This window comes from Colletotrichum orchidophilum (genome assembly GCF_001831195.1).
Source record: "Colletotrichum orchidophilum strain IMI 309357 chromosome Unknown Scaffold_158.1, whole genome shotgun sequence".
Classification (NCBI taxonomy): Eukaryota; Fungi; Ascomycota; class Sordariomycetes; order Glomerellales; family Glomerellaceae; genus Colletotrichum; species Colletotrichum orchidophilum.
The window spans coordinates 27,455-51,245 of record NW_019173114.1 but is presented as its reverse complement, the minus strand read 5'-3'; the positions used below and the strand labels follow the sequence as shown (position 1 = coordinate 51,245).

The 23,791-nt window shown below is 51.3% G+C and overlaps 9 protein-coding genes across 9 annotated transcripts; 5 read left to right on the top strand and 4 right to left on the bottom strand.

Moving 5' to 3' along the window:
- Positions 1-70: 70 nt before the first annotated feature.
- On the bottom strand, positions 71-1,108 carry CORC01_12586 (uncharacterized protein; the record flags this gene model as incomplete). The annotated part of the gene is made up of 1 exon (XM_022624206.1): positions 71-1,108. One exon carries the CDS (start codon positions 1,106-1,108, stop codon positions 71-73), a length of 1,038 nt encoding a protein of 345 aa, XP_022469301.1.
- Positions 1,109-3,775: 2,667 nt separating this feature from the next.
- Positions 3,776-5,431, bottom strand: CORC01_12585 (carboxylesterase; the record flags this gene model as incomplete). The annotated part of the gene is made up of 2 exons (XM_022624205.1): positions 3,776-4,836; positions 4,891-5,431. 2 exons carry the CDS (start codon positions 5,429-5,431, stop codon positions 3,776-3,778), a joined length of 1,602 nt encoding a protein of 533 aa, XP_022469300.1.
- Positions 5,432-7,049: 1,618 nt separating this feature from the next.
- On the top strand, positions 7,050-7,445 carry CORC01_12584 (uncharacterized protein; the record flags this gene model as incomplete). The annotated part of the gene is made up of 1 exon (XM_022624204.1): positions 7,050-7,445. The coding sequence occupies one exon, from the start codon at positions 7,050-7,052 to the stop codon at positions 7,443-7,445; it is 396 nt and encodes a 131-aa protein (XP_022469299.1).
- A 2,120-nt stretch (positions 7,446-9,565) lies between these two features.
- CORC01_12583 (uncharacterized protein) lies at positions 9,566-10,231 on the top strand (the record flags this gene model as incomplete). Its single annotated transcript, XM_022624203.1, has 4 exons — positions 9,566-9,779; positions 9,852-9,927; positions 10,022-10,113; positions 10,209-10,231. The coding sequence occupies 4 exons, from the start codon at positions 9,566-9,568 to the stop codon at positions 10,229-10,231; spliced, it is 405 nt and encodes a 134-aa protein (XP_022469298.1).
- A 1,488-nt stretch (positions 10,232-11,719) lies between these two features.
- CORC01_12582 (uncharacterized protein) lies at positions 11,720-11,932 on the top strand (the record flags this gene model as incomplete). Its single annotated transcript, XM_022624202.1, has 1 exon — positions 11,720-11,932. One exon carries the CDS (start codon positions 11,720-11,722, stop codon positions 11,930-11,932), a length of 213 nt encoding a protein of 70 aa, XP_022469297.1.
- Positions 11,933-12,874: 942 nt separating this feature from the next.
- CORC01_12581 (endo-beta-1,6-galactanase) lies at positions 12,875-14,320 on the bottom strand (the record flags this gene model as incomplete). Its single annotated transcript, XM_022624201.1, has 1 exon — positions 12,875-14,320. One exon carries the CDS (start codon positions 14,318-14,320, stop codon positions 12,875-12,877), a length of 1,446 nt encoding a protein of 481 aa, XP_022469296.1.
- Positions 14,321-15,800: 1,480 nt separating this feature from the next.
- CORC01_12580 (uncharacterized protein) lies at positions 15,801-16,697 on the bottom strand (the record flags this gene model as incomplete). The annotated part of the gene is made up of 1 exon (XM_022624200.1): positions 15,801-16,697. The coding sequence occupies one exon, from the start codon at positions 16,695-16,697 to the stop codon at positions 15,801-15,803; it is 897 nt and encodes a 298-aa protein (XP_022469295.1).
- A 3,948-nt stretch (positions 16,698-20,645) lies between these two features.
- Positions 20,646-21,179, top strand: CORC01_12579 (uncharacterized protein; the record flags this gene model as incomplete). The annotated part of the gene is made up of 2 exons (XM_022624199.1): positions 20,646-21,089; positions 21,144-21,179. 2 exons carry the CDS (start codon positions 20,646-20,648, stop codon positions 21,177-21,179), a joined length of 480 nt encoding a protein of 159 aa, XP_022469294.1.
- A 1,388-nt stretch (positions 21,180-22,567) lies between these two features.
- On the top strand, positions 22,568-23,363 carry CORC01_12578 (uncharacterized protein; the record flags this gene model as incomplete). Its single annotated transcript, XM_022624198.1, has 2 exons — positions 22,568-23,059; positions 23,121-23,363. 2 exons carry the CDS (start codon positions 22,568-22,570, stop codon positions 23,361-23,363), a joined length of 735 nt encoding a protein of 244 aa, XP_022469293.1.
- Positions 23,364-23,791: the final 428 nt, after the last annotated feature.

Here is a 23,791-nt window from a genome sequence, read left to right as displayed (position 1 = left end):
CTTTCTCCCATTGAGATCTACCTTCAGGTCCTTTACCTGCCATATTCACCATAACTCATGCCCTCCGGTTTCACTCCTGCATCGTTGACAACTTGGATAGCTCTTTTCTTGTGTGGTGTGCCCAGCTACCTTTCGACTCACGGATTATATCAAGACCTGGCTGTTTGCCAGATCCAGGGGCTTCCGTGGTTTTTTGACCGCTCGCTGGTTGGCCGGCTTCATCAGAAGTGGAGTCCGGTTTGGGAGGCTGATCGCTCTTGTAACGCACACCATTCACAAAGCATCCCTCAGCATTATCAACCCCAGCAGTGGTGGCATTGAACGCGTCTCCCATTCTAGCAACCTCCAAGTCGTTTTTGAGCCCTTTCTTTGACCACTGGATCAGGATGAGAGCCACAATGGCCCAGAGCACAACAGCACCACTGAGCCCCATCCAAACGAAGATCCAAACCAGGTCCGCTGGAGGTTCCCCACGTCTGACGACGAACACCCCGATAGACAGGCCCAGGCTGATGGTCATGACAAGCAGGATGTAAAAGGCTTGCGACATGACCGCACGCTTGGCTCTGGCACGCTGGACGGAGTGCTTCTCGTTATCACCGTACGTTCGCATCTGGTAGAGGTAAAAGGCAGACTCGACCAGCTTGCCGATTGTCTTGATGGGCGGTAGCTCTCCATTTTGAACTCGCTCCCCATCTTTGCCTTTGACCTGATCATCACCTGCACCCTCGTGGACGTGGAGATGACTCGGGGTGTGGCGATGGAAAGAGTCCGGGAGGCGCTGTCCGTTTTCGGCGTCTATCATCTGGATTGGCAAGTCTTCCTGGATGGCGCCGCTGCAGTATGGGTTCTCGGCGGAAGTCTTGGGCTTCTGAGCTGTGGTATCTTTGGGACGTGGGGGTTTGGAGTTGGACGGAGGGCCGCTTTTGCCTTTGCTGTGCTTGTCCACGAGGTGTAGCGGCCGAGGGCCTTTGGTCAACAAGGATTTCTCATTCTTGAAAGCTTTGGCCCACTCAGGCTTGGTCGTGGAGTTCTTAGCTTGCTGCGCTCTGATCTGATCCTTCATTCCCTTGGCAGCGGTGTTGTTATCCACAAATGACGGAGCCATTGCGACGCAGTTCAATATCCTGAAAAAGTTTTAGTTATCTGATTGATAGGAAAGGTAGAATATAGTTGGGGGAGAATGTTTACAAAGTTAGGATCTTCGAGCTCACTAAATACTGCGTGCTGATTGCAGTGATTGCACGCCTTTGTTTGGAACAAGATCTTGTCCTAATCGTCAGTTGCTGTGAAATGGCAGGGTAACATTGCCTTTTGTCAGTGAAAGGCGTGTAACAACGAGCGACAGCTAATTCAAAGAAGGTGATTGTATGCAAGGGGAAAAATAAGCATAAGGCAGGCGACAATCAGGAGTTGATATCTCAAAGTGGAAGGCGCTGGTTAGAGCCGCTAGCCAAGTCGGTCGTCGATCATTGGGAGATTGGCATAGCCTTAAACTGTAGCAGTATTGTGGATATTCTGACCATCGTGTTTCTATTAGAATACGAAGACAGGAGTCTGCCACTCCTTGTGGCAACCAGATTAAGAAAGGCCCCATAGACATCAGAAGGAACCTTTAGCGCGCTAGGAAGGCAGGTTTGGCTCGTGGCTGGTTACGTTTCAGGCTCGAGCAAGTATGATATCTTCAAGCTAATTTACTGACAGAGCTGAGTGCGGTGAAACATTTCTGCTGATGATATTCTGTTTTACACCTGTGACAACTTAAGGAAAGCGCATCTGAGCTAAGGAGATTGAATGGATTCCCTGGAGTAATGGACAACAAAGCTCCAACAACGAATACATCTTGAAGCCCTGGGGTGGATCCTGTGTCTGATAGGTGATATGACTTCTACAGAGGATGAACTTTTGAAAGCCAAACGCGTCTTTACCAGTTGTGTCACTGAATCTGGCATCCTAGGTACACAGTGGAGACACAAGACTTGGTTCGAAGGGTGATAAAACGTGTGATGTATAGCCTCTCACTCGCCATTTCCATGGATAGCTGGGATAAGATTCGGAGCGTTTACTTATGTTCCACGGAGGCCCTCCGTAGTGCCACGATCTTTCAAAATCTGCATGTTCAACTGCCTCTTCCTATATATTTGTGTAATGGGTCGAAAATCGCAAGGCAAGATGGCCGAGCGGTCTAAGGCGCTAGCTTCAGGTGCTAGTCAAGCAATTGGCGTGGGTTCGAATCCCACTCTTGTCAAGATCTTTTGGCGCAGCCTTCCCAGAGGCCGCATCAAGAGTTTTTTGGTCAGAGTTGGGGGTGTGTGTGGTCATTACTTGGAGCTTAGCAGATTTAATTAGGCCCTGAAGCTTAAGGACACCCCGCAGGTCTTCATATGAGGGGTATGAGAAGACATCTGATCTTTTGATAACTACTGGAGGATACAGTGCAACGCCCAAATAACTTTTCATGATACTAATCCCCGTACTGCGTCCTTCCTGCGTCGAAGAAGTTTTGACGGATTGTCTAGAATTGCGTGAGCTTCGGTGGCGCCAGAGCACCAACTCCAGCAGTTGGCTAGCTGCCCTCAACATTCCCCGGCCATACGTCCCAAACAGGCTTTATGCAACGTCCTGGATGACCAAACTTCCCGCCTGAATCACTGGAGGCATTTATTAAGTTTCAACTTCCGGCGAAATAGATTGCTAGTCAGCACTTAATTGTAAAATGACGAAAGGTTGCCAGAATCATGAGCACTTTCAACCCCCCCCCCTCCCCCTTCCCCCACTTCGGCCTCACCATCGGGACGTCCGCGCTCGGGACTGGCGCGCTCAGCGCGTCGCTTCTTGGTACTGTGTAGAAGACGTATGCCATCTATCAACCCAGCCCAGTTACCCCCATCATCAGTGGAAGGACGCCATTTCGACGGGAGATCAGGGTGTATAGCTTGGACGGACTCGAGGAGACAGTCGGTTAAGGTAATGTCATAACTATTCGGTTCAATGCAGACTTGAGTGACCTCCAAACAAGCCACAACTCATCAGCGGTTGCGAATCCGGCAGTTTTCACAGTCAAAATCTTTTGCAAAAGGTTGACATGGAACGCACTAGTGGTTTGGTAAAATCCCTCAATCGACTCAAAAGATCTTTGGGGTTGCCGTAGTGCTTGAACCGAGAGTGGGCCTCGAAGCCAAACAAGACGATGTCGTTGAGTGACTTGACTCTGGTGCCGTGTGTGGACCTATCGATAGGCCGTGGTGTTTAACGCGGGACTAATAGCTGGAACTTCCCGAATATTTGTTGTGGCGCGAGGTTGATAGTCTGTCAAGAGTCAAGAGCCATTTCATACGTATCTTACATGTAGGCAAAGTGAAAGCCACGAGCTCGGGCAGGTTTCGCCTCGAAGCCAGTTCCCTTCCCAGCAAGGGACGGTTTGTATTTCTCGAGACCCTATGAATACACATACAGACCACAATCGTAATCTTCATTCAAAAGACTCGATTTGCCTTGGCATGGTAAAAAGTGACGATGAGACAATTGAAATATCCGTGACAAATGGTTTATATATTGGAGAATTGTCTTTGATAAAGGAAAAAGACATTTTGTAATTCTACTTTGTGATTAAAGTCAAGTAACTTAATTTAAAGCTCAGGTACTCATTCATGAACACGAATCAAATAATCTCATGATTAAGCCATCTGTCCTTTCTTGCGCCAATACTATATACATAGGTTGTCTTTGTACTCTAAACCTTTTAAACTCCATACTCCAGCCAAACCTAACTACACTAATAAGAAAGGCCGAGAGCATCTTCAATGCCCGCGTAAAGAAAACAGGGGTAGTCGGCCGCCAGCGTCGGCACCACCGTCACACCACTAGACGATCCAGAGCCCAACAGCCCCAGCTCAAACCCGAGAGCGCTCCCAATCTTGGGCCATCCCACGCCGCCGCTGGGGTTCTTGGCGAAGCCGCCCCAGACGCCCTGCATGTAGGAGCTCAGCTTGATCTGCTGCGCCGTCGCGGCACCCCACTTGCTGTACGCGGGGTAGGTGCCGAAGACGGACGGGATTTCGCTCGTGTGGTAGGAACCCGCGTTGGCGAAGATGCTGGTCGAGGCGAAGACGGGGTCGTAGCGGTAGCGGTAGGCGGTGTAGCCGTTGACGGCCAGGTAGTTTGCCAGGCTGGACGTCGTGCAGGTGAAGACGGCGTCGGTGATGATCCTGTCGGCAATGATGTAGGGGTCGTTGAGGGCCTTGGCGGCGTAGGAGGCCAGGATGGAGTTCTTTGTGAGGGCGGAGGTGATGCCGATTTGAGACAGCGCTGCGTTCAAGGCTGTGGTTCCGTCGCTTATGCCCTCGACGGCGAGGAAGACACGAGCCTCGTTGAGGTTGGTACCCATGATGACGGGAATCTTGGGCCACTTCTTGGAGGAGATGCTGCTTCGGACATCGCCGATGGACGTGCCATCGCCGTTTACGGGAGGGAACACGAGTGCCTGTGCCTCGATGAATGCCTTGATATCCGTGGCCGAGACCTGACGAAGACACTTGATATCGGTGCAGTTGAAGTTTTTCAGGACTTTGGAGTAGCTGTCGGACCCGGAACCCAGGAGAAGGGCTTGTTGTGACTCCAAAATGGCGGCTGAGAAGGGCAGCGGGCTCGGTGGGTTTGCGAGGAGCTGCTTAACGGATTCTCCGCCAGCAGACTCGCCGAAGATGGTCACGCGCGAGGGGTCGCCGCCGAACTTGACGATGTTGTCCTGTACCCACTGAAGAGCGAAGCGCTGGTCAAGATATCCAGAGTTTTGGGAACCAGTTGCAATCTCGGGGGAGTTGGAGAAGCCAAAGACTAGAGAAACTGGTTAGGATGGTCACTGATTGTCTACCTGTGAGTGGATCTTACTGTTGGTACGGTAATTGATTGTGACCACCACGACATCTTGGGTGATGGCAAGCGAGCTTCCATCGTAGATTGGCAGACTGGCGGTCCCGAACTGGAGGTCACCACCGTGCAGCCAAAACATCACAGCCTTTTTGCTGCTCGCCGTTGCAGTCGGAGGAGTAAAGACGTTGAGGTACAAGCAGTCTTCACTCTCACTCGTAAGAGGTCCAGTCGGATTTCCGAAATAGGCCTTTTGCAGCGTTTGGGAGCTCCCCTGGTTGGTGAACTGCTGGATGCATGCGGGCTTGAAAGCCTGAGCCGACAGCGGAGAGGACCAGGCATCCGCGGCCTGGGGAGGAGAGAATCTTTCTGGCGGAGACTTGGCGAACGGGATTCCCATGTACGCATTGGCGTATCCCGTTGCTGATGCTGGCTGGGCGGTGGTGCCTATCACGATGCCGGAGGCGACGATGACCGTTGGGCCGGCATTGGCAGGCGCGGCAAGGGCTTTGAGGAAGACTGTGGATGAGAGGAGACACGTGGTTAACGAGTAGATACCCATCTTGGATGTGAAGAAATGTTTCGTGAATCTGGAAAGAGTAGAGAAAGATTGGATTGGAGTCGATGCTCTTGGCCACCGGGAGCAATTACAGTGGTCTTCTCATCAGGTTTTATGTCCTTTCCGACTCATCTGTTCTGTCGTCGACCTCTTCCCGGGATCCCCATTGTCGCCGACGGACCGCCAGTGGAGGCTATCTCCAACGCCGCCGCGCGATTATCTACCCTTTGGGCGACGAGGCAACGACTAACACATCTCGCGTGGCCTACGAAGCTAAGAAACCCGAGCGCTTTGACCGAACCACGCTATCGCAGGCGGTGCTGATCACTAGAGACTGGCTAGATCAGGGCGGCCCGTTTCCGGTCGACGTCTCCCGTATTTGGCATGGTAGCTGTGCCTGTCTCAGGCCATACATGACCCGAGGCAACACCAATCGTGCCGATGTAATAAGGGATCATTTCCAAATCTTTTTGATCGTCTTTGGCGTGGCCGTGCTGGGAAAGGTCTGGATGCTTAGCTGTGGATGCTAGAGAACCCAGGTTTCCGGGAACCAAAGAGATGCCATAGCGAGACATTCTGATGTCGCCGTTAGTCCCGGACAATCAGGACGAAAAGATCCATCCTTGCGAGCTGGTAGTGCCCACGAAAGCTAGGGCCGTTTCCTGGGACTGAAAGAGAATTCATCGTGGCGAATGCTTCCAAAGCTATTCCTCTTCTAGAAAGCACAGCAAGCCTCGTCTGTAGAATCGCGCCCTTGACATCGACCCCACAATCTACGGATCAGATGCTAACAGGAACCCGAAAGCTTACCCGCTGTAAGTATTTTGGGACCCAGCAGCAAGATGCAGAGTCCCGAGATCGATGGAATACGTTGCCAACAGCCCACAGGCCGATCATCGGGCTCTTGGAGGAGTCGAAAAGTTGATGAGCAAAGCATGTGCCTGTGCGCCGTGAACCATAGGCATCAATTGCTCCAAAATGCCTCGAGTTAGAGCACAAAGCAATGGGCAAATGAAGTGGGAAGAACGTGGCTTGTAATAACCCAAAGCGGACAAAGGAAAAGGTCAAGTCCATACACTGCGTGATAATGAGGGCCACGCGAGAAAGCACGTGGCAGACGTCTTCGTCTGTGCTGATGCTAGGCCTTATTTCGTAACAAAGGAACAATGTTCTGGGAAGAACTGCAGTAGCCATAGAATTCATCTTTGGTTACGCATTGCGAATTGGTGAAAGAATATTACGTATCGAGTTCGCAGTGCTGAGCCTATAGCCGAATTTCCGAACTTTGCAGTCGTTGACCGACTATGAAGGCGAGATGCAGAGAAGCTCTCTCAAGCTGACAGGATTTCAGCGTCTGAGTAATCTCGTAAAAAATCACGCGGACAAGCGCCAGTATCAGCAGGCAGAAATGAGGGGGAAGACATGGATGAGCAGGCAGCAGCCTCCTGGATCTGCTTCTATATATTTGATGTCGTTCAACCCTCGCTCAAGTCTTCCATTGCGCAACGTAGCCGATTTCACGACCTAAAGCCCAGCTCGCCGATTTCCAAACACCACTTCACGTGCGACATTCGCCGAATTTGCACAGTACGACCCCGCAACGCGCAGCGCCACCAGAAAAATGAGCGACGACGCACAGTGGGAGCTTTCGAAGCCGGCCTCATCGCCGTGGGACGAAGCGCGCGTCATTTCCCCAGACGGATGGGAGCGCATGAAGAAGGGATTAACCCCGCGGGACATGGACGACCGTTGGGTGATTGTCTACCTCGAGAAGGACGGCGAGGAGAGCGTCGTGTTTGCCCGGAGTTGGACCAGATTCACGCTGGGCAAGATCACGGTCGCGCCCGCAGGGGATGATGGCAAGAGCCGTCGGATAACGAAGTTTACGTGGGAAACAGACAAGGAGCGGTGGAATGTCGAGGACCCAGAGACGGAGGCCAGGAATTTGGTTGTGAGGTTCTCAAGCGGGGTTTTCCAGGTTGACTTGGCGGATCAGCCGCCCTCCGAATGGGATTGATGGTCTGAAGAGAACATAGACCTAACTATCGAGTATTCGACTTGCTTGCCCAAGTATCCATAAGATAAAGTTCCTTGACCAAATGAAGCGATCTCTCAGATACTGTATACCTCTTTGTGACCTTTGTGCACTTTTTAACGCCCTCAAATCTGGGTGTTCCCCCTGAACGAAATGCCTCAACTTGGGCCTCCAAAGTTGAGCGTTGTGGGCCTTGAACAAAGCCACAGTTGCGGGGCATCTGAGCTATATATATGTTCTTTTGCTCCTCCCTGTCAACAGTTCCGGCGCTCTCCGAATGCCAACATCCGCATCTGTAGTGTAGTGGTTATCATCCTTGCCTTCCATTCTAGCACCTGGTTAGCAAGGGACCCGGTTTCGATTACCGGCGGATGCATCACGCGGATGATTATCTCTTTTGATTATTTTGCATACTTTTGTTTCTACATTTGAGTGCCTCGAAGCCGCTTACGAAGGACAACTCTCTCGTCCATCCGTGTAGTCTACTATGCAGGCTGGGAAGATTGTTCGGACGAAGGCATATTTATGCACATAAACCCTATGTAGGTAAGCATGAAGAAGGATAGAATGTCAGAAGAGTACAGAAATCAACCGGTGTTCAAAACAGGGATATGCCCAAGTTTTTGCGCGTAATAAACGTGGAATTGCCTACCTCAGGTTGTTTCTTTCCGCCGGCTCTCTTGAAGTGAGACCACTGCATCATGCTTGCCTAGCAGGATAGATACTGTGGCCTAATACCGTGTGCTTACTAGCCTAGATAAGTCGCTTATCATTCCCATATTGCCTGAATAGTATGAGGCACATTGCTGCTACTAGGCTGGTCAGAAACAAGACTTTTCGTAAATGGCCGGGTAATTCGCCTGCGGTGGTAACCTGCAGGTGAGAAAAGCAGTCTTGCACGAATTCGGGTTTCACAACTCATGAACCTTGCCAGTTTGGGTCGGCGGTTTCGCTCCCCGCCCGCTCCTGTTCTCGTCAACGCACATATACGGGCCCACCTAAGACGACAGGATGCAGCCGATTGAACCCTTTCACATACAGTCAATCCCGCCTCTTTGCGATATAGTTCTTCGGATCTGAATCCTTTCGCCCCATGCCGGGTGTTGGTCTTGCATGCGGCACGGCTAGACCGACCTTCCCGAACGACTGAAGGTAACATTGGACGTCAGCCATCAATTTTGCGGTCTTGCCATGCAGGAGAATGAGAGGTCAGTTGCCGCACGTGTAGAAATAAGTGGTTGCTTATGTGAACCAACGTTGCAGCGTCACCCCTTTTTGGTATATTTCTCAACGTGATATCCTACTAAGTAGCCAATCACGATCAACTCCTTCCCGAAAAGCTTGTTCTGATAATCGTCTCCGGAACGAACAACTGCTTTGTGAATTTGTGATTACTTATCCGCTTCTCATGTAGGATGGAAGCCGTGTATCTCGCTCCTCACGACTACTCAATCCTAGCACATACTGTCCCATGTAGAAGTCTTGCTAGAACTCGGATGACTGGAACCGACAAAGTCAGACAGCCAGGAAGTGTGGTAGCGTAAACAAAAATTATGCCCTGAATTCCACAGAGAATCAAAATTTATATTGTCTAAATTTTATTTGCCAGGTGTACAGGGTAGAAAAAATTTCCAACTGGCGGGGCCGACGACTCATAGACTAATGAACATAGCGAGACTGCTTAGAGGTGCTCAGGTGCCACAGAATCGTGAGCAGGCTACACGACTCCATCCCAAACTCCATTCATCATGCGATGATCCAATTATTGAATGCAAGTCAGCCCGGGTGTTGTAGCCGGTGTCAAGAGAGGAAGCTGTCCAAGATACGAGACGCAAGTCAGCACCGACGTTGCAGCAGGCGTCAGGAATGGGCCGAGAAGCTTCAGAGTAGTTAGTACACGATGTTAATAGATGTTTTAATATAGCCAGTGAAGCTAGTTGACGTGGATAACGGATTCTCGAGGTGTGTATTAACCCCTCTGTATCAGGTCCATTCCAAAGGATCATCTCTTCACCCTCAGCCATCATCATCAGCCCCTCCTCAGGTTCTCCAGCATCGTCTTCATTGATTATTCTCAAAATTTCAACAGAACCAAGGCCACAATGCAGTTCATCTTCACAGTCGCCACCTTGGTCAGCGCCGCCCTTGCCGGGGTGATCACTCGCGCCGAAGACAACGGACCCGTCAACATCCCCGTCGATAGCGTTGGCAACCCCAAGGAGGGCACGATCCAGGCGATTACTCACTTGTACATTTGCTCCGACGCCAACTTCTCTGGCCGCTGCCAGAACTTGGATTCCAACACTGGTCAATGCTGTAAGCCTCATCATAGGTGCATGGGTGGTGATGGTAATATGAGATTGACTTGACTAACATTTTACTCTCTAGACAACCTTGGAAACGGCTTCAACGATGTGGTTTCATCGCTTGGACCTGATGCGGGAACGTCCTGCACCATTTGGGAGTAAGTTCTTTCTTTCCCAGTCATTCATCTGCATCATCAATACATGAACAGATCTGGTATGAAAGGAAGTCTGGTCCCATTAACACATTTACAGAAACAATGGCTGCTCGGGGGCTTCCATAGTCAACATTGTCAGCCCTGGCATCTACAACCTCGCCGATTCCAAATGGAACTTCAACGACAAGAGTAAGTTGCCAAAATTTCCCTCTCTATTCAGCCTCAAGACTCTGGAGATGTTGGCGCTCTATTCAAATTTCTAATTTCCGTCCTCTCCTCTCCAGTGAGCTCCTACAGATGTGTTTAGGCCTACGCAACACAGGCGACCCACTGCTTCACCTTCTTTTTCAACGAACAAGAGACCAGCACGGGATTCGTCCAATGTGCAGTGGTAGCAGAATGTCAATCGATGACGCAATGCAATTATTGCAATATTCTTTTCCATCGGCAGAGAGTTCAAAGGGGCACATAAGGATAGTTGGTTACGATTACGCCTTGACACGGATTTAATACTTGTATGAAGTCATCAATATACTTATTCTGTCAAAGCTTGTTGAAATTACTTGAACGTGAAGCCTTTTTGACACCCGCACCGCCAGTGAACTGATGCCTTTCACTGGATATGGAAGAGACTTGGTCTGTAATCCCGTAGTAGCTCCATAATAGGAGTAGGGGACAATTGAAGATGCTAAAGTCGGCACGACAACGAGAAATGACCAGGGACTGAGATGGTGGTCCAAGGGCAATAGCGATTGCATAGAGAGGGTCCACGCCTATAATATAAGATCATGAAGCATAGCACAACTGGGCGGAACATCGTTCACTGTACGAATCGCATCCAGATTGTACAGGAACTTCATTATTTGATTCCTTAGCTCAGACACCTTCTCAATTTGATGTTGGTGTAGAGACCCGGGCTTTCGGACACCCGGCCATGGCTAGCCCACATTCTTGCGTAGAACAAGTGCAACCTGTCAAAGTCCACTCATCCGGAGTTCAGTTCGCCATCAACTCAACTTTTGGCACGAAGAGAACGTCCCGCTAAGTCGAAATTGACACGCCTTGTCTCGCTATTTGAGCTCTAGAAGCGAAGGTGATCGGACACCTGTGTGGACTGACATCCGAATCCTCTTTGATCGAGGGATCGGCCGCACCCCGGCCACCTGCTGTCCTGGGACCATGCACGCCCGAGACTCCATCAACACCCAATCAACCCCTCTGAAGTGGCCCACGAATTTTCCAAGTCGGGTAGGTGGAGCTTGAATTGGCACCCTAAAGTTCGAATTGAAGTTGTCCCGCTGAAGGAGCAAGACGGGGCCCAGACTTTCAGGCTTAAGGCACAACGGTAAACAACCAAAGATTTCGCGGAGTTCAGAGTCAAAATGACAAGCCTTCAACAGGAAAAAGGATGTACGAATGATCATTTACTTTTGGACTGTTTCGTTTTCTGTCTGGCCATTCTCACCGACTTTGGAAGAAGTCACTCATCGTCGTCCAAATGACGCGTTTCTGCTGTGAGCACTGAGTAGATCTTGCTATGCTTCAATCTGCCGAACTGAATCTGAATCCAAATCGCGACAAAATTCATCCAAGGGCACAGAGGTTCTTGTTCCTGATGCAAAAAATTTCAGACGGGCTTATGTGGCTGAAAGTCAACCTGAGCCAAAATTCGACAACCCTGATCGCCATCCGGTGAATTCTTAAACAGCTTCCACCCCGGCCCCGCCACGTAACGCGTAATCGTCAAAACTCCAACCAAAGCCGCTCTTTTTTTTCTCTCTCAAATTCCTCCAGAATGCATCTCCCCAGTTTCCTCATCGCCGCCATCCTTCTTCGTCTGGGTGCCATGGCCGACGCAGCCGCCGTGCCCGGCCCCGCCGCTGCCATCGCACCCGACGCCGTTGTCGTCAAACCACCCCCATACACCCCTCCACGACCAGACATGAAATGGGGTGTAAGGAAACAATTCTCCACATCACCCAACACGCAGACGCACAGAATCAACTGACAAGATTTCTCGCCATTCAGAAATGTATCAAAAGAAAGAACCAATGCGTTATCTTCGGCCCGCACGGCGAGCGCAGGTATCAATGCAAGAACTTTGTTCGTAGCGTCCCCCCTTCCCCGCCGTCCCAATTTCCGGTCTTTTACAAAAAGAAGAAAAAAAAAACACATCTGCGCAAGGTCTTTGGAACTAAGTTTCTCCTCCATATACATAGTGTACGAGGGATGGAATTACTTGCAAGGGAGATTATAACGGAAGACCGCACATCAAGAGCAGGGCCCATTGTGATTGAAGCCCATCGGGGGCTTGGCTTGAAAATGGGACCGTCCGGCCTCCCACCTCGAGGCTGGACGGAGGTGCGGTTCAAAGGTTTCTGCTATACTGCCAAGAAAAGGCAGGAAATATCAACTAGTCAACAGTATTCATATACAGGTCTACTTTACTTATTAAAACATCCCCTGGTACGCTTTTCAAAAATAGTCGCTTGAAGATGTCCGCCCTTTTAGAGTTTTTTGTGTTATATATAAGAGGATGCTGTTAAAGGTATCCATCCTTGTTAGAGTCGGTATCAGATATCTAAGCAGGCTTGGCAGAAACTTTAAATTGAACGGCACCTCCGTATGTCGCCTTGTCCTTGCATGCCGGGTACGTGTACTAATCCAGCATGTCAATCTAAATTCAAGGGGCGGCATTTCGGACGCCGATGATGCCGCGTTGAGACGAAAGATCAAGGTGTCTGTCAGCTTGGTATTGTGTTGTCAGGCTCATCGAAACCTATGTTGAATCTGAACAAGCCATTTCAAATCAATCAGTTGGTTTTTGAGGGCCCTGTGTTTGAGTATGGTTGGATTATTCGTTACCAACGTGAATAGCCTCCGCTTTCGTATGTACTAAGGAAAAAGAACATTGCAAAACACAAACCATCCCATTCCCCGTCAAACCACATCACAACTTGACATTCGGAATCTCAAACGTCTGCACCATCTTGCTCTCAAAGTGACTCCAAAACTTCTTCCCACTCATCTTCGTATCGCTCGCCTGCACATACCGATCCCCCGTCCCAATCTGCGTCCTCCACCGCGTGACCGTAGCCCCGTTCGTCGCCGCCTGCGTAAACCCGCTCAGGTCAAAGTTGAGGTACTGCGCCGCGCCCCAATTGACCGCGACAATCACGAGCTTCGAATTCGCCGCGTCGTACGCCGCCACCACGTTGTCCGCCCCGCCGTCCAGGATCTGCATGCCCTCGCGAATGTGCCGCGCAAACTGCGCAAGCACAAAGTACTTTTGGTTCGCCGACCCCAGCGAGGCGGCCTCGTTGTCCGCGTCAATGAGGCCCCAGCCGCCGCCGTCGAGGACCTGCCAGTACACCCAGCCCGTGGGCCGCAGCCACCGGAAGTCGAGAAGCAGGTTGCTCACGAGCCTCTCGCCCGATGCGTCGTTCTCGCCGTACTCGCTGTTCCAGAGGCGGAGGCCGCGTGCCGAGGCGAGCGAGTAGAGCTTGTCGCGCGCGCCGTCGCCGTACTGGTACCCGTGGACGTTGATCCGCGAGACGTTCTTGAGGGCGGCGTCGCCGAGATTCTCGAGCGTGGCGACGGCCTGGTCATAGTTATTCTCGTCCGAGGCGGAGATGGACATGCTCTGGAGGCCGCGGCTGTTGAGCTCGGTGCGGAGGAAGTTGATGATGGTCGCCTGCGTGGCGACGTCGATGTGGCAGCCCTCCTGCGTACCGGTCGCCTTCCACCAGTTCGCAGACGGCTCGTTGAACGGCTCGACGGTCTCAAATGTGATCCCCCAGTTGTCCTTGGCGTATTTGGCAATGTTGGCCATGTAGACAGCGTGATGCTGGAGGTTCCACGACTGGATGTTCTCGCCGCCGCCGTCGGAACCCGAAGGGTTGTGGTTCTTGGTCGCCCACCACATGGGCGAGTTGGAGAAGAGCTCGAACCTGTTGGCGCCGCGGGTCTTTGCCTTTTGCATCATGGTGCGCTGGTTCACGTCAACGTCCCACTTCCAGGCGGACGAGGCCGGGTCGGTGTTGTTGTAGTCGATCCAGTGCCCGTCAATCTGCCGGGACGGCATCATCTTGCTAGACACTACCATACTCTCGCCATTGATGCTGTTCGTGCTGCAGGCGCCGGCGTTGTGGCGGACAATGTTGAAGCCGAGGCCAGGCAGGCCCTCGCCGCGAAAAGTGGTGGTTTTTGTGGTGAAGAAGATGTCGGCGAGGTCATCGCGGGTGCCGAAGCGGTTTGCCCACCAGGCGAGAGAGGTTCCCCATCCCTCCCACGTGCCGCGGTTTGATTTGGCGTCGATGATGGTCGTTGTGTCTGCTGCGGCGGGGGAGATGGAGGCCAGGCTTACGGCCACAACGGCGAGGGATGTGAAGTACATGGCTGGTAAGATGCGAGAAGCCGAGGCCTGCTAGGACCAAAGGACATCAGATGAAACTCGGGGTACAGGCCCGCCCTCTTCTTATGTCCTGAGCTCTCACGATCATAAGCAGCCAAGTCGACTTCCTTCCCTAAGGTGCTTTCCTAAGTGAGACGATGGGGACAGGGGCGCTGACTCGAATGGTGGACCTCGTATGTTAAGTGCCATCTTTAACAGGGGTGCGCGGACCGGTTGAGAGCTTCAGACTCTGGATAGGTAATCTGAAATAACCGAGCTAACGGTTTCATTCAGTGGTGTCTTTGCTGCGCCATCCATCGTTCGTCAAACGTTGGTTGGGACAACGCTGGGAAACGGGGCTCGGCCGGTTGGGTCCGGTACGGATGTGGCGTCGATGGTGGTTTAGGATCGCGTAGAGTCCCGAGCTCGAGCTGTGCCCGCAGTTCGGGGCGTCCGGGTGAGGATGCGATGGGTTCGTTCCATGTTTAGAGTAAGATTATTAGTGACAAGGTGGTGCCGAGATCCGACGAACAGTAGAGAGAGATTGGCCGCGAACGAAAGGCTCCTTCTCTTCCTCCGAGAACGTTAGCCACGAGTAAAATAAAAGGGACAAGGGGTAGACAAGAAATTGACTGTTAGTAGTCCATGCTATCACGCCTGGAAATAGCATACAAGAATGCGCAAAAGGCAAAAAGTTATGCATACCAAACATGACCCCGGGGTATCCTGAGTCACGGCATCAAACCAAGCCAGATGTGTGGCATGCATCATCCCGTTTGCCATTTCCTATTCCAACACATCATCGTTCCCTGAGAGCCGCTAATGTCCAGGCTCAATCCCCGCACATGCGATCCAATATGGGTGGCCGGAATCCCCGAGCTTGGCAGAATGGCATGCTGCGCGGCTGGTCTAGACGGCCTAGTTTGGAGAACGCGGGGGAAAATGCCATGTTGGATAGTACCATGCTGCGAGAAGTGTCAGCGGCGCAACCCGCTGCCGCGTCTGCATTGGCGGAAGATCATGCAAGCAACATTTGGTGCCTGGTCCCCCCGGCTCCGCGATCCGCGGACGTATGATTATACATTTGCCAAATTTAGTCGTAATTTAGGGTATACCGGGCCACGAATCATCTTTCAGGCTTAAGCGGCACAACTCCATGTGACCGATAAGTTAGTTTGTTTTAAGCAAAGCTGTCACGAACGTGTGCAATGACATACAGTCCAGCGCAGGTTTGGTAAAACGATGAAGGGAATCGCAATCGTGCCTGACCGCAAGCACTTGTGGTCGATGAGTTATTGGCAAGCTTAGTCATCGGTAAGGTGCATCTGCTTTCCGGTCAGAAATGCACAAACGCTTGTTCAAACAATCAACGACAACTCGCCTTTGCAACCCCGATGACCCTGTAACCATACAAAACCGTAGAGAAAAAGGCCTATAAAAGGGAGCTTCCCCTCCCTGGGAAGATGGAAGATCATCTGGATCATCAGCGACTAGAGTTTCTTGTGGGTGTCTGAGGATCATCCAAGCTTAAAGTCCACGTTCCCGTTCTGAAGTTTCGCTCGGTCGAATTCTGGCTGATACTCTCCGGCAAAGCAGGCGATGTCGCAGGCGCTTCGCCAGTCAGTTTCCGTCGTCGGACAGCTGCCGGTGTCGAATTGATCGGAGTCCCGGTACCGACCGGCAGCCCAGAAGGCGCAATAGGTCTCTGACAGGCCGCCGCGAGAACCGGCAGGCCCTCTCGCGTTCTGGCGTCAAGCTCAACTTGTTTGGCAACGTTCACCTTGGCCTTGAGAGCGTGGAGCTCCTCCTCTAGAATAGCAACTTGCACGAACAAGCGCCGATTCTCAGCGTAGAATTCGTTTCTCTCGGCCTCGGCCGTCTCGACGGCGGCAAGAAGCTCGGGAATCATGTCGGCCGGGTAGGGGATTTTTCTCGGCGGATTGCCAGACTCAAGCGCCTCAACATCCTCGATGGCTTGCACGAGGCATTCGCTGGTGGCACTAACGCATGCCTCGAGAATTATCGGGATCGCGTTCTCTTCGCGGGTCAGGTGTTTGTACAGTCCCAACACTTTCTTGTATTCCCTTGACGTCTCATTGTGGGCGACGATCAGACCTCGAAGCTGCTTATTTGCCGCTGCGTGGGAGATGAGCTTCGGTTCCTTGGGAGTGGCCCGGTGGCGCTCCGACGCCGGCTTGGTAGGAGTGGAGGCAGCCGAGGAGAGACTGGAAGAGCCTGCGGGATCGACCTCGGGGGTCTTGGCTCGGCGAGCGCTCGAGAGATCGATGGGGATCGGATTATCGTTGACTGGAGTGCCCTCTTCCATGACAGAGTCGGTAGTGGCTTCCATGGTAGCCTCTGAAGGAGTAGCGGCTGACATGTCTTCGTTCAGCGCCTGGCGCTCGCGATTTCTCACCTCGAATCCGAGATTAGCCGACGGGGTTTCCGCGAGATCCTCAGAATCGTCGGACTTTTCCGTCTCGCTATGATCTAGAGAAGTTTTACCGAGTCGTCGACCTCGAAGCTGATTTCTTGGATGATGGGGTCTTCGGGCGAGGGAAGGATAAAGATGAGATAGGAAGCCTGCTGTGACCGGGTCGAAGGCTGCCACGAGAAGGGAGCGAGATACCGGATACTTGGTTGCCAAAAAGGAGGGATGATCGAGAATGTGAGATGGCCAAAGGTGAATACGACCGAGGGCTGGCGGTGGTTGTGCCGGCGGTGGCAGCAGGATAGGCAGGAGCGGTCGTGGAAGGGGACCCACCGTGCTCCCATACCTCTGGTTCTTACCGTCACGTCGACAACTTTATTCCCCCTCTTCGTCTTCAACAACAACAACCAGTTCAAAAATTCCGGAATTTCGTTCAAAGCAGTCACCAAAAAAAAAAAACAAAAACAAGAAAACAAGAAAAACAAGAAAGAAAGCTCAAGGGCATGGGGGAGAAGCTTTAGTAGGCGGGATGGCATCGCCCAGACTCCTGTTGCGCACTTTGCTGGTCGGTGTTGGGGGCCGTCGTATCTCGCTGCTGCGAGAGATGGTGATTGAAGAAGAGAGGGATGGCTTCAAGAAAGCAAGGTTTGAAGAGGAGAAGTTTCAAGTTCAAGTTCAACTGATTTTCCACGAAGTTTCGAAAGCCCTTGGGCGGGAGGAGGTGGCACAAACAGTCGGGCCCGCCGTCTTGTTGACTTCCCGTTCGGAGGCCTTTGCGGCGGGCCATGGCATCGTGAGCCTCACTCGCAGTCAGTGAGGTTCTATGGACCTACGAGGGTAATGGGCAGTGAGGCGGGCACAGGCGGCCTCATGCTCTTGCTCACTAGAGGTCTCCAAACCCTCTTGCTCGAACTTCAACTCTCCAACAAAAGCGTCACAAAATTCAACAAACCTCAAAGAAGAGAAGTATGTTTCCATTTCCTTTATCATTTTCATCAAAAGAAGAGAAACTGACAACCAAACCAGAGCCATCATGGATCTCACCAGCCTTGAGAGAACAATCAGCCAGCAAGCTGACAACGTGGCGGCTGCCATAGGTCTGACTCGGGGAGAGGTGACCCGACGCCTCATGGGTGCCGACCGCGACGACCTCCGGCGGGAGCTTGTTGGCTTGCTCTTCGACAGCATCGTAAAGGCGGCCCTCGCCTCCTCGAACACTTCTGAAGTGGTCTCTTCTTCTACGGAAGGTCGTCAAATCCGGGCCGAGGCTCAGGTCCAAGACCAATCCTCGGGCACAGCCAGCCCAGGTAGTACTCCTCCTCGCCGCCATGAAATTACTCAATGCTGATTATTTCCTTAGCTCAAATACTCAACGATTCAAGTGCCGAAGTTTCCAGCCTGGCGGTTCGTTCCAACCAGGGCTTTTCTCCCTCTCCTCAGGCTTCAATCCTGCACACTGTTGCGCCTAGCCCGGGCGTCAATGTCCATCCTCTTCCTCGCAATCACAGTCCCAGCCAGACGCTGTTCAGTTGCGCCCAGTGCGGCCATCCTTACAGCCGACAGAGAACTCTCAACAGAGTCAGCAACCTAATTACACACATCACGAACCGAGCTGACTTGTTCATAGCACATGCGAAAGCGTCACAGCTAGATCTCTCAGACCGAAGATGAAGCCCTCCGACGAGCGAAGATCAATCAAGTCTCAGTGACCAAAGACAGAAGAGCTTGAACAGAGTAGACTCCCAGATTCGCTTGCATGGCAATTACTCGACAGAGTCTTACAGTCCGACACCTCTTTGAGCCCCTTGACATGATGAAATACCAGTTCCCACCAAACCTTTTTGAGCACTGCTCTTCGCGTCTTCTTGTTCAAATTATGACGTGGCCGAGGATTGGCTTCGGGAAAACCTTCTGAGGTCTGATGAAGCCATGTCAGGGCCCTCGGTGGAGCATCACAAAATATTGCAGCCGCATCATGACGGATACCCGTAATTATGGCTTACATTAATACAAAGAGATAGGGAAATTGTCTCGCCAAAAAAAATTATATTTCCCACTTCCTTGAGCTCCCATCAATCCCATGGCAACAACAAAGTCAACCGAAATCCTTTACCTCAGATCTTGAACTTCCCGCCCCCGGGCCCTGAGTACAACGGTCCCAATATCCCCCCCTTCTATAGCATCTAACTTAGACCGGTGACTTCTTCTCTGTCATATGGAATTACTAAAAGAAATTGCCTCAAAGTCATCAGGGATATCCCCGCATTGGAATAGATGGTCTCGTCTGGTATCAAGACTTCCCGGTGAATATCCCAAATAATGCAATCTGGTATACCGCGGATTGGTGGCTAATCACACTATGAGCAGAAGACTGGCTTACGATATCACAGCTATATTCTCCATCCCACTTCAGCGGGTACTACAAGCAAGTTGAGATGAACACTCAACTGATGTTCGGTCAATATCCAAAGACATGCAATGTCTCAGGAAATTGAAGGTTCTTGCGATCACAGATGAACGGTGCTTAACTTCACTGGAATCAACTCTACAATCTACATGTGTACAACCGAGCATCGACCACAGCTCCTAAAATGGAGCCTGCGACACATTTGGCATTGGGCGGTCTTATTCTCGCCCAATAACGACTTGGAGTCTCTCGCCGCTGAAATGGACCCAGACTCCTTCAGACACCGTTATGGATATCTTCTCATGGCCGTGGATAGCAACGAAGAACAAAAACCCAGCGGCGGTTTGATCGGATGAGCTCGTTGAAGAATCAATGATACTTTTGAACAACGTCGACATCACATAGACTGCATCCCTGATCTGGACAAAAATTCCTTCTGGTTCGGGCCCTTCTCGACCCCCTCATAGCTCGCCCTCGACTGAGTAGCGAAGACGTCAATTTAATCTCGGGAACCTGGCGATTCGTATCTGGACCACCTATATGCTCATACTTCCAAGGCTGAGGCTTGGGGCGTATGGCAAAACCTGCCCGGTCTCAATGTTGTTAATATCATGAACCGGAGTTTTAGTGGGGATTGCTTTGACTTTGTCTCTGCCTTTCACTCGGAATCGGAGGACAGGATTTGTCAACGGTTATTGACGACACACACACGCATAGAGAGACCAGACAGACAGACAGTTAGCTTGTCTTTAGGTAATATATTTATTCTATTCTTTTTAGATTGTTAGCTTGCCATCACACTTAGCTTCTCTAGGATACAGCCAATCCTCGTATCCAGTATTTTGTGCAGCGTAATATCAGACGCTAGTCAGCCATATTTCACTCTCTGTAACTTCTATGCTACGTCCTACATCACCCATCCTCCATGCAACCTCAGTCAGCGCAACTATTTAAGCTTTAGTTCACCTAGTATGGTCTTGGCCTTACCAGTGCCACGAGACAGGCTAATTTGATCGCGAGACATATATCTGTGGTCCTCGACTCTTCATGTTTCTTGATGCATCTTTGATGGCTCTTTCTCTCCCACACGCTCCTTCCTTGACCCCAGAGGTTTCTCAAACCCAGGCTATGCCTCAATGCAAGCTTTCAGATGTGAACTGACCATATCTTCCCTGCGGCATCGGTCCATCGACTTCGAAACCTCATCAGATCGCTCCTTCCCGTCAACACCACCATCCAAACCGTGTATTCTGTTTACTGCTCTCCGCAATCTTGTTTGTCCAGACCAGACTTCCCGTCTCTTTCCTTCCGCCCCCACCGTCACAACTCAAAGCAATCAATCCTCAAAGTCTCACATCCTCCTCTAGCTATTTCAAATCACTTTCGACTTGCAGCGACCTCATCCACGCATGTCAGTCCGTGTCTTGGTAACAGTCAGATACCGTTCTAACATTTTTCATAGAATGGCACCCTCTCTGGAACAAAGCGTCATGACAGCGCTCGAGAAGTGCTCTACCGACGCAGCGAAGCCTTTCGATGAAGTCTTGCGCGCGGCACTCAAGATCTCACAGAAGATGCTGGAACAAGCCGAGCCTGCAGAGCCCCTTCAGCCAGCCGCCCCAGCCCCAGTCTCGGTCGTCCCCTTCATTGCTCAGCTAAATACTCCCGCTCCTGCTCTGGCTTCTCAACCTGCTCCTGCTCAAGATGCCACCCCGTCTACCGCTCCTGATAGCACCTCTGTTCCGGCTCCGCGTCGCGTCTTACGCACCGCTCTCCCTCTAGCCATGGCTTCTGCCCGCAAAAGGGCCGCCCGTGAGAGCGTCTCCCCAACCCCAACTGTCGCCGAGGACAATGAACAGAACAACGCAGACGAATTCGTTTGTGAGTTTGCCGGCTGTGGCCGCTCTTATGAGCACAAGGGCTCTCGCACCCGCGTATGTCTCTGTCTTTTGGAACTGAGAGAAACTTGTTTGACTGATTTGGTATAGCACTACAAGATCAACCATGGCGGTCGACGTCCTTGATCATGATATCAGAGTCTCTCGTCTCCAAGACAAAGTAGGGTGCTGCAAATTCGATGCGAGCATTCGAGGAGAAGTGATGGGTTGGAAGAGTGGTAAACGCGCCACGAATATGTCAGTCGAGACTGAAATGTCGCTCGCATTGCATAAGCACGCATTATAACCCACCTCCTCATGCTCATTATAGGTCATTGATTGGGAAACAAAGTTACTTCTTGTTTTTATACGTGCCGTTTCTCAATTTCCTCTCTTGTTTCATAAGTTTCCCAGTTGTAATACTGGTAATGATCAACCACCCGGGGCCGTTGACATTACAAAATATCGATCTCTAAAAGACCTCCCACCCCAACGACGTCATGAAGGAACGATTTTGTTTCTGCACAGTCGATGACACCATGGGTGCTGAAGCAGATATCACCATCCACGACACCGTCTGAACAAGTGGTCAGGGATTCATCACCGACCCTGCGCGTAGAATTTGGATTAATCAGCGTGATCAGCCCCGTTACACCTACCAACTCCTTCTTCCGTTGTAATTCCTTCCCTCATCACATACACATAAACGACAGATTCAGACACACGCGACTTTGCCCAAAGGCAGTCAAACTGACCGGGCCACTAGACCTCTTGAACGCTTTTCACTTTGAGCATTCTCAGAGTTCGCATACCTCTCAACCATATTAATTCACTGGCTGACCTCGCGGCCACCGCTCTGTGAGGGACTCAAAAATAAGGCTTTCTAATTCGAGCTCTTTTTTTTTTTTTGTTGCTTTCGTAGACTAATGTGCTGGCTATGGCCTGTCATTGTTCGTGTCTGTTACTTCAACTTTTCCACAAAGAATTTGGTTTTGTCCGCATAATTCTTCTACGCCGTTGTGTGACGCTTCGACTACCATGATCACTTGTTTCTCGTTTCCCTTATTCTCAGTTCGGATGATTCGAACCAGGTTCAAAGACCAATCCACCATCCTCAAAGAATTCAAGTCCTTGCTTCGGTTCAACGTCGTCGAAGCTCACGCTTGTCTGGGCCCAACCACTTCACCGGGAAGTCAGTCGAGAGATTGATAAATATCGCGGTACTCACCACACGATCAGGTCAGGTTTTGTCATCCACTTCTTCATTCCACTCAACACCAACCGAAAGTCCCATCTTATATCATCTGTAAAGCGCAAGCAATTCCTCGAGTACATACACCCTATCAAACTTGTCAGTACCAAGCAAACGATCTGCCTCTGGTAGGCTAATTCAACTTCGCACTCCAAAACATTTCCCATTTCACCGTGGATTTTAATTTCTAGTAAGTCGGCTTCTGTTTGCCTCGAAATCCGTGGCATTCTTTCAATTTGAAACCCTCACTTGTGTTCATTATCTCTTGATTTCTACTTATACCATGTCTTTCTCCATTGAGACTTACCTCGCCGCTGGCATCCGCGGCCTGCGCGCCGCGACCGGCATGTCATACGATGAGATCTTCGAACAAGTGTTCCAGGCTCTCAACCATATCCGCCAACAAGCAGCCGAGAGCGGTGAAATTGAGCCTTTCACCGAACCGTACTCTCCAGTCCTCCCCGATACCCCGGGTCCCGCGCCCATCGATCTTACAACTGCACCTGGCGAAAATGCTGTGAACGCCAGCAATCCTGTCCCCGCCCAGCCAGGCAACCAGATCACCATGCCCCTCCTAGCTAGTGCAACTCCCCAGCCTACGGCCCCTAGTAGCTCCAGTGCTCCTGTCGCGGTTGCTCCTGCAGCCCAGCCCGGCGTTTTCATGAACCCGTACACGGGACTACCGAGAAAGGACAGCGACGAGGGAGCGAACCTGTGGCCTTGCGAGTACGCCGGCTGCGCCTGTTCTTACACCCGCCGGTACACTGTCATTGAAGTGAGTTAACGCTTTCATTTATTCTTTCTTGACTTGAGATGCTAATCACAGCTTACAATAGCACATGGTGGCGAAGCATGGCATGGCTGCGCCGCCGAAGAGAGCCTCGCGACCTAGACGGGCTGCCACCGCTAATGCCTCGAGTAGCGAACAGGCGCAGCAGGCTGGCCCCTCTAACGCTCCTCAGGATAACCAGGCTGGTCCTTCTGGATCTGCAACTCAGAACCAGCAGGCAGGCCCCTCTGAATCCGCCTCTCAGGAGGATCAGATGGATGTTGACATGGAGGATGAAGATATTCTCTAATTTTGCGAGTTCCTCCAAGTAAGCTGGTTTTGCTTGCCCTACTGAACCAATATCTTGCTTGTGTTCTATTTACTTGGATTGAGGGTACATTTGTTGAATGCCATAAAATGAATGCGGGTGTTATTCTTCAATTTATATTTTCATCGTATTCAGCTTACCTTAGACATTCATTTATCACTTCTTGCCCCTCAGTCTCAATTGACTCCGTCGCAGCCGTTACTTAGAGGCAGGAGATGTGCTCAACCCACCGCCATCCATTCGGCCTGTGGCCGACCTCGTCATCGAAATCAGGTCGCGGGAGATGGACCTCGAGCTGGAGAATACATTGATTCCGCTACAGGACTTGCTCGATCCTTACCAGGTCGGAAAATCCGGGACAAAGAGCTCGACCCAGCTGGGTATGAAGCGTTGGAACATGAATGATTTGA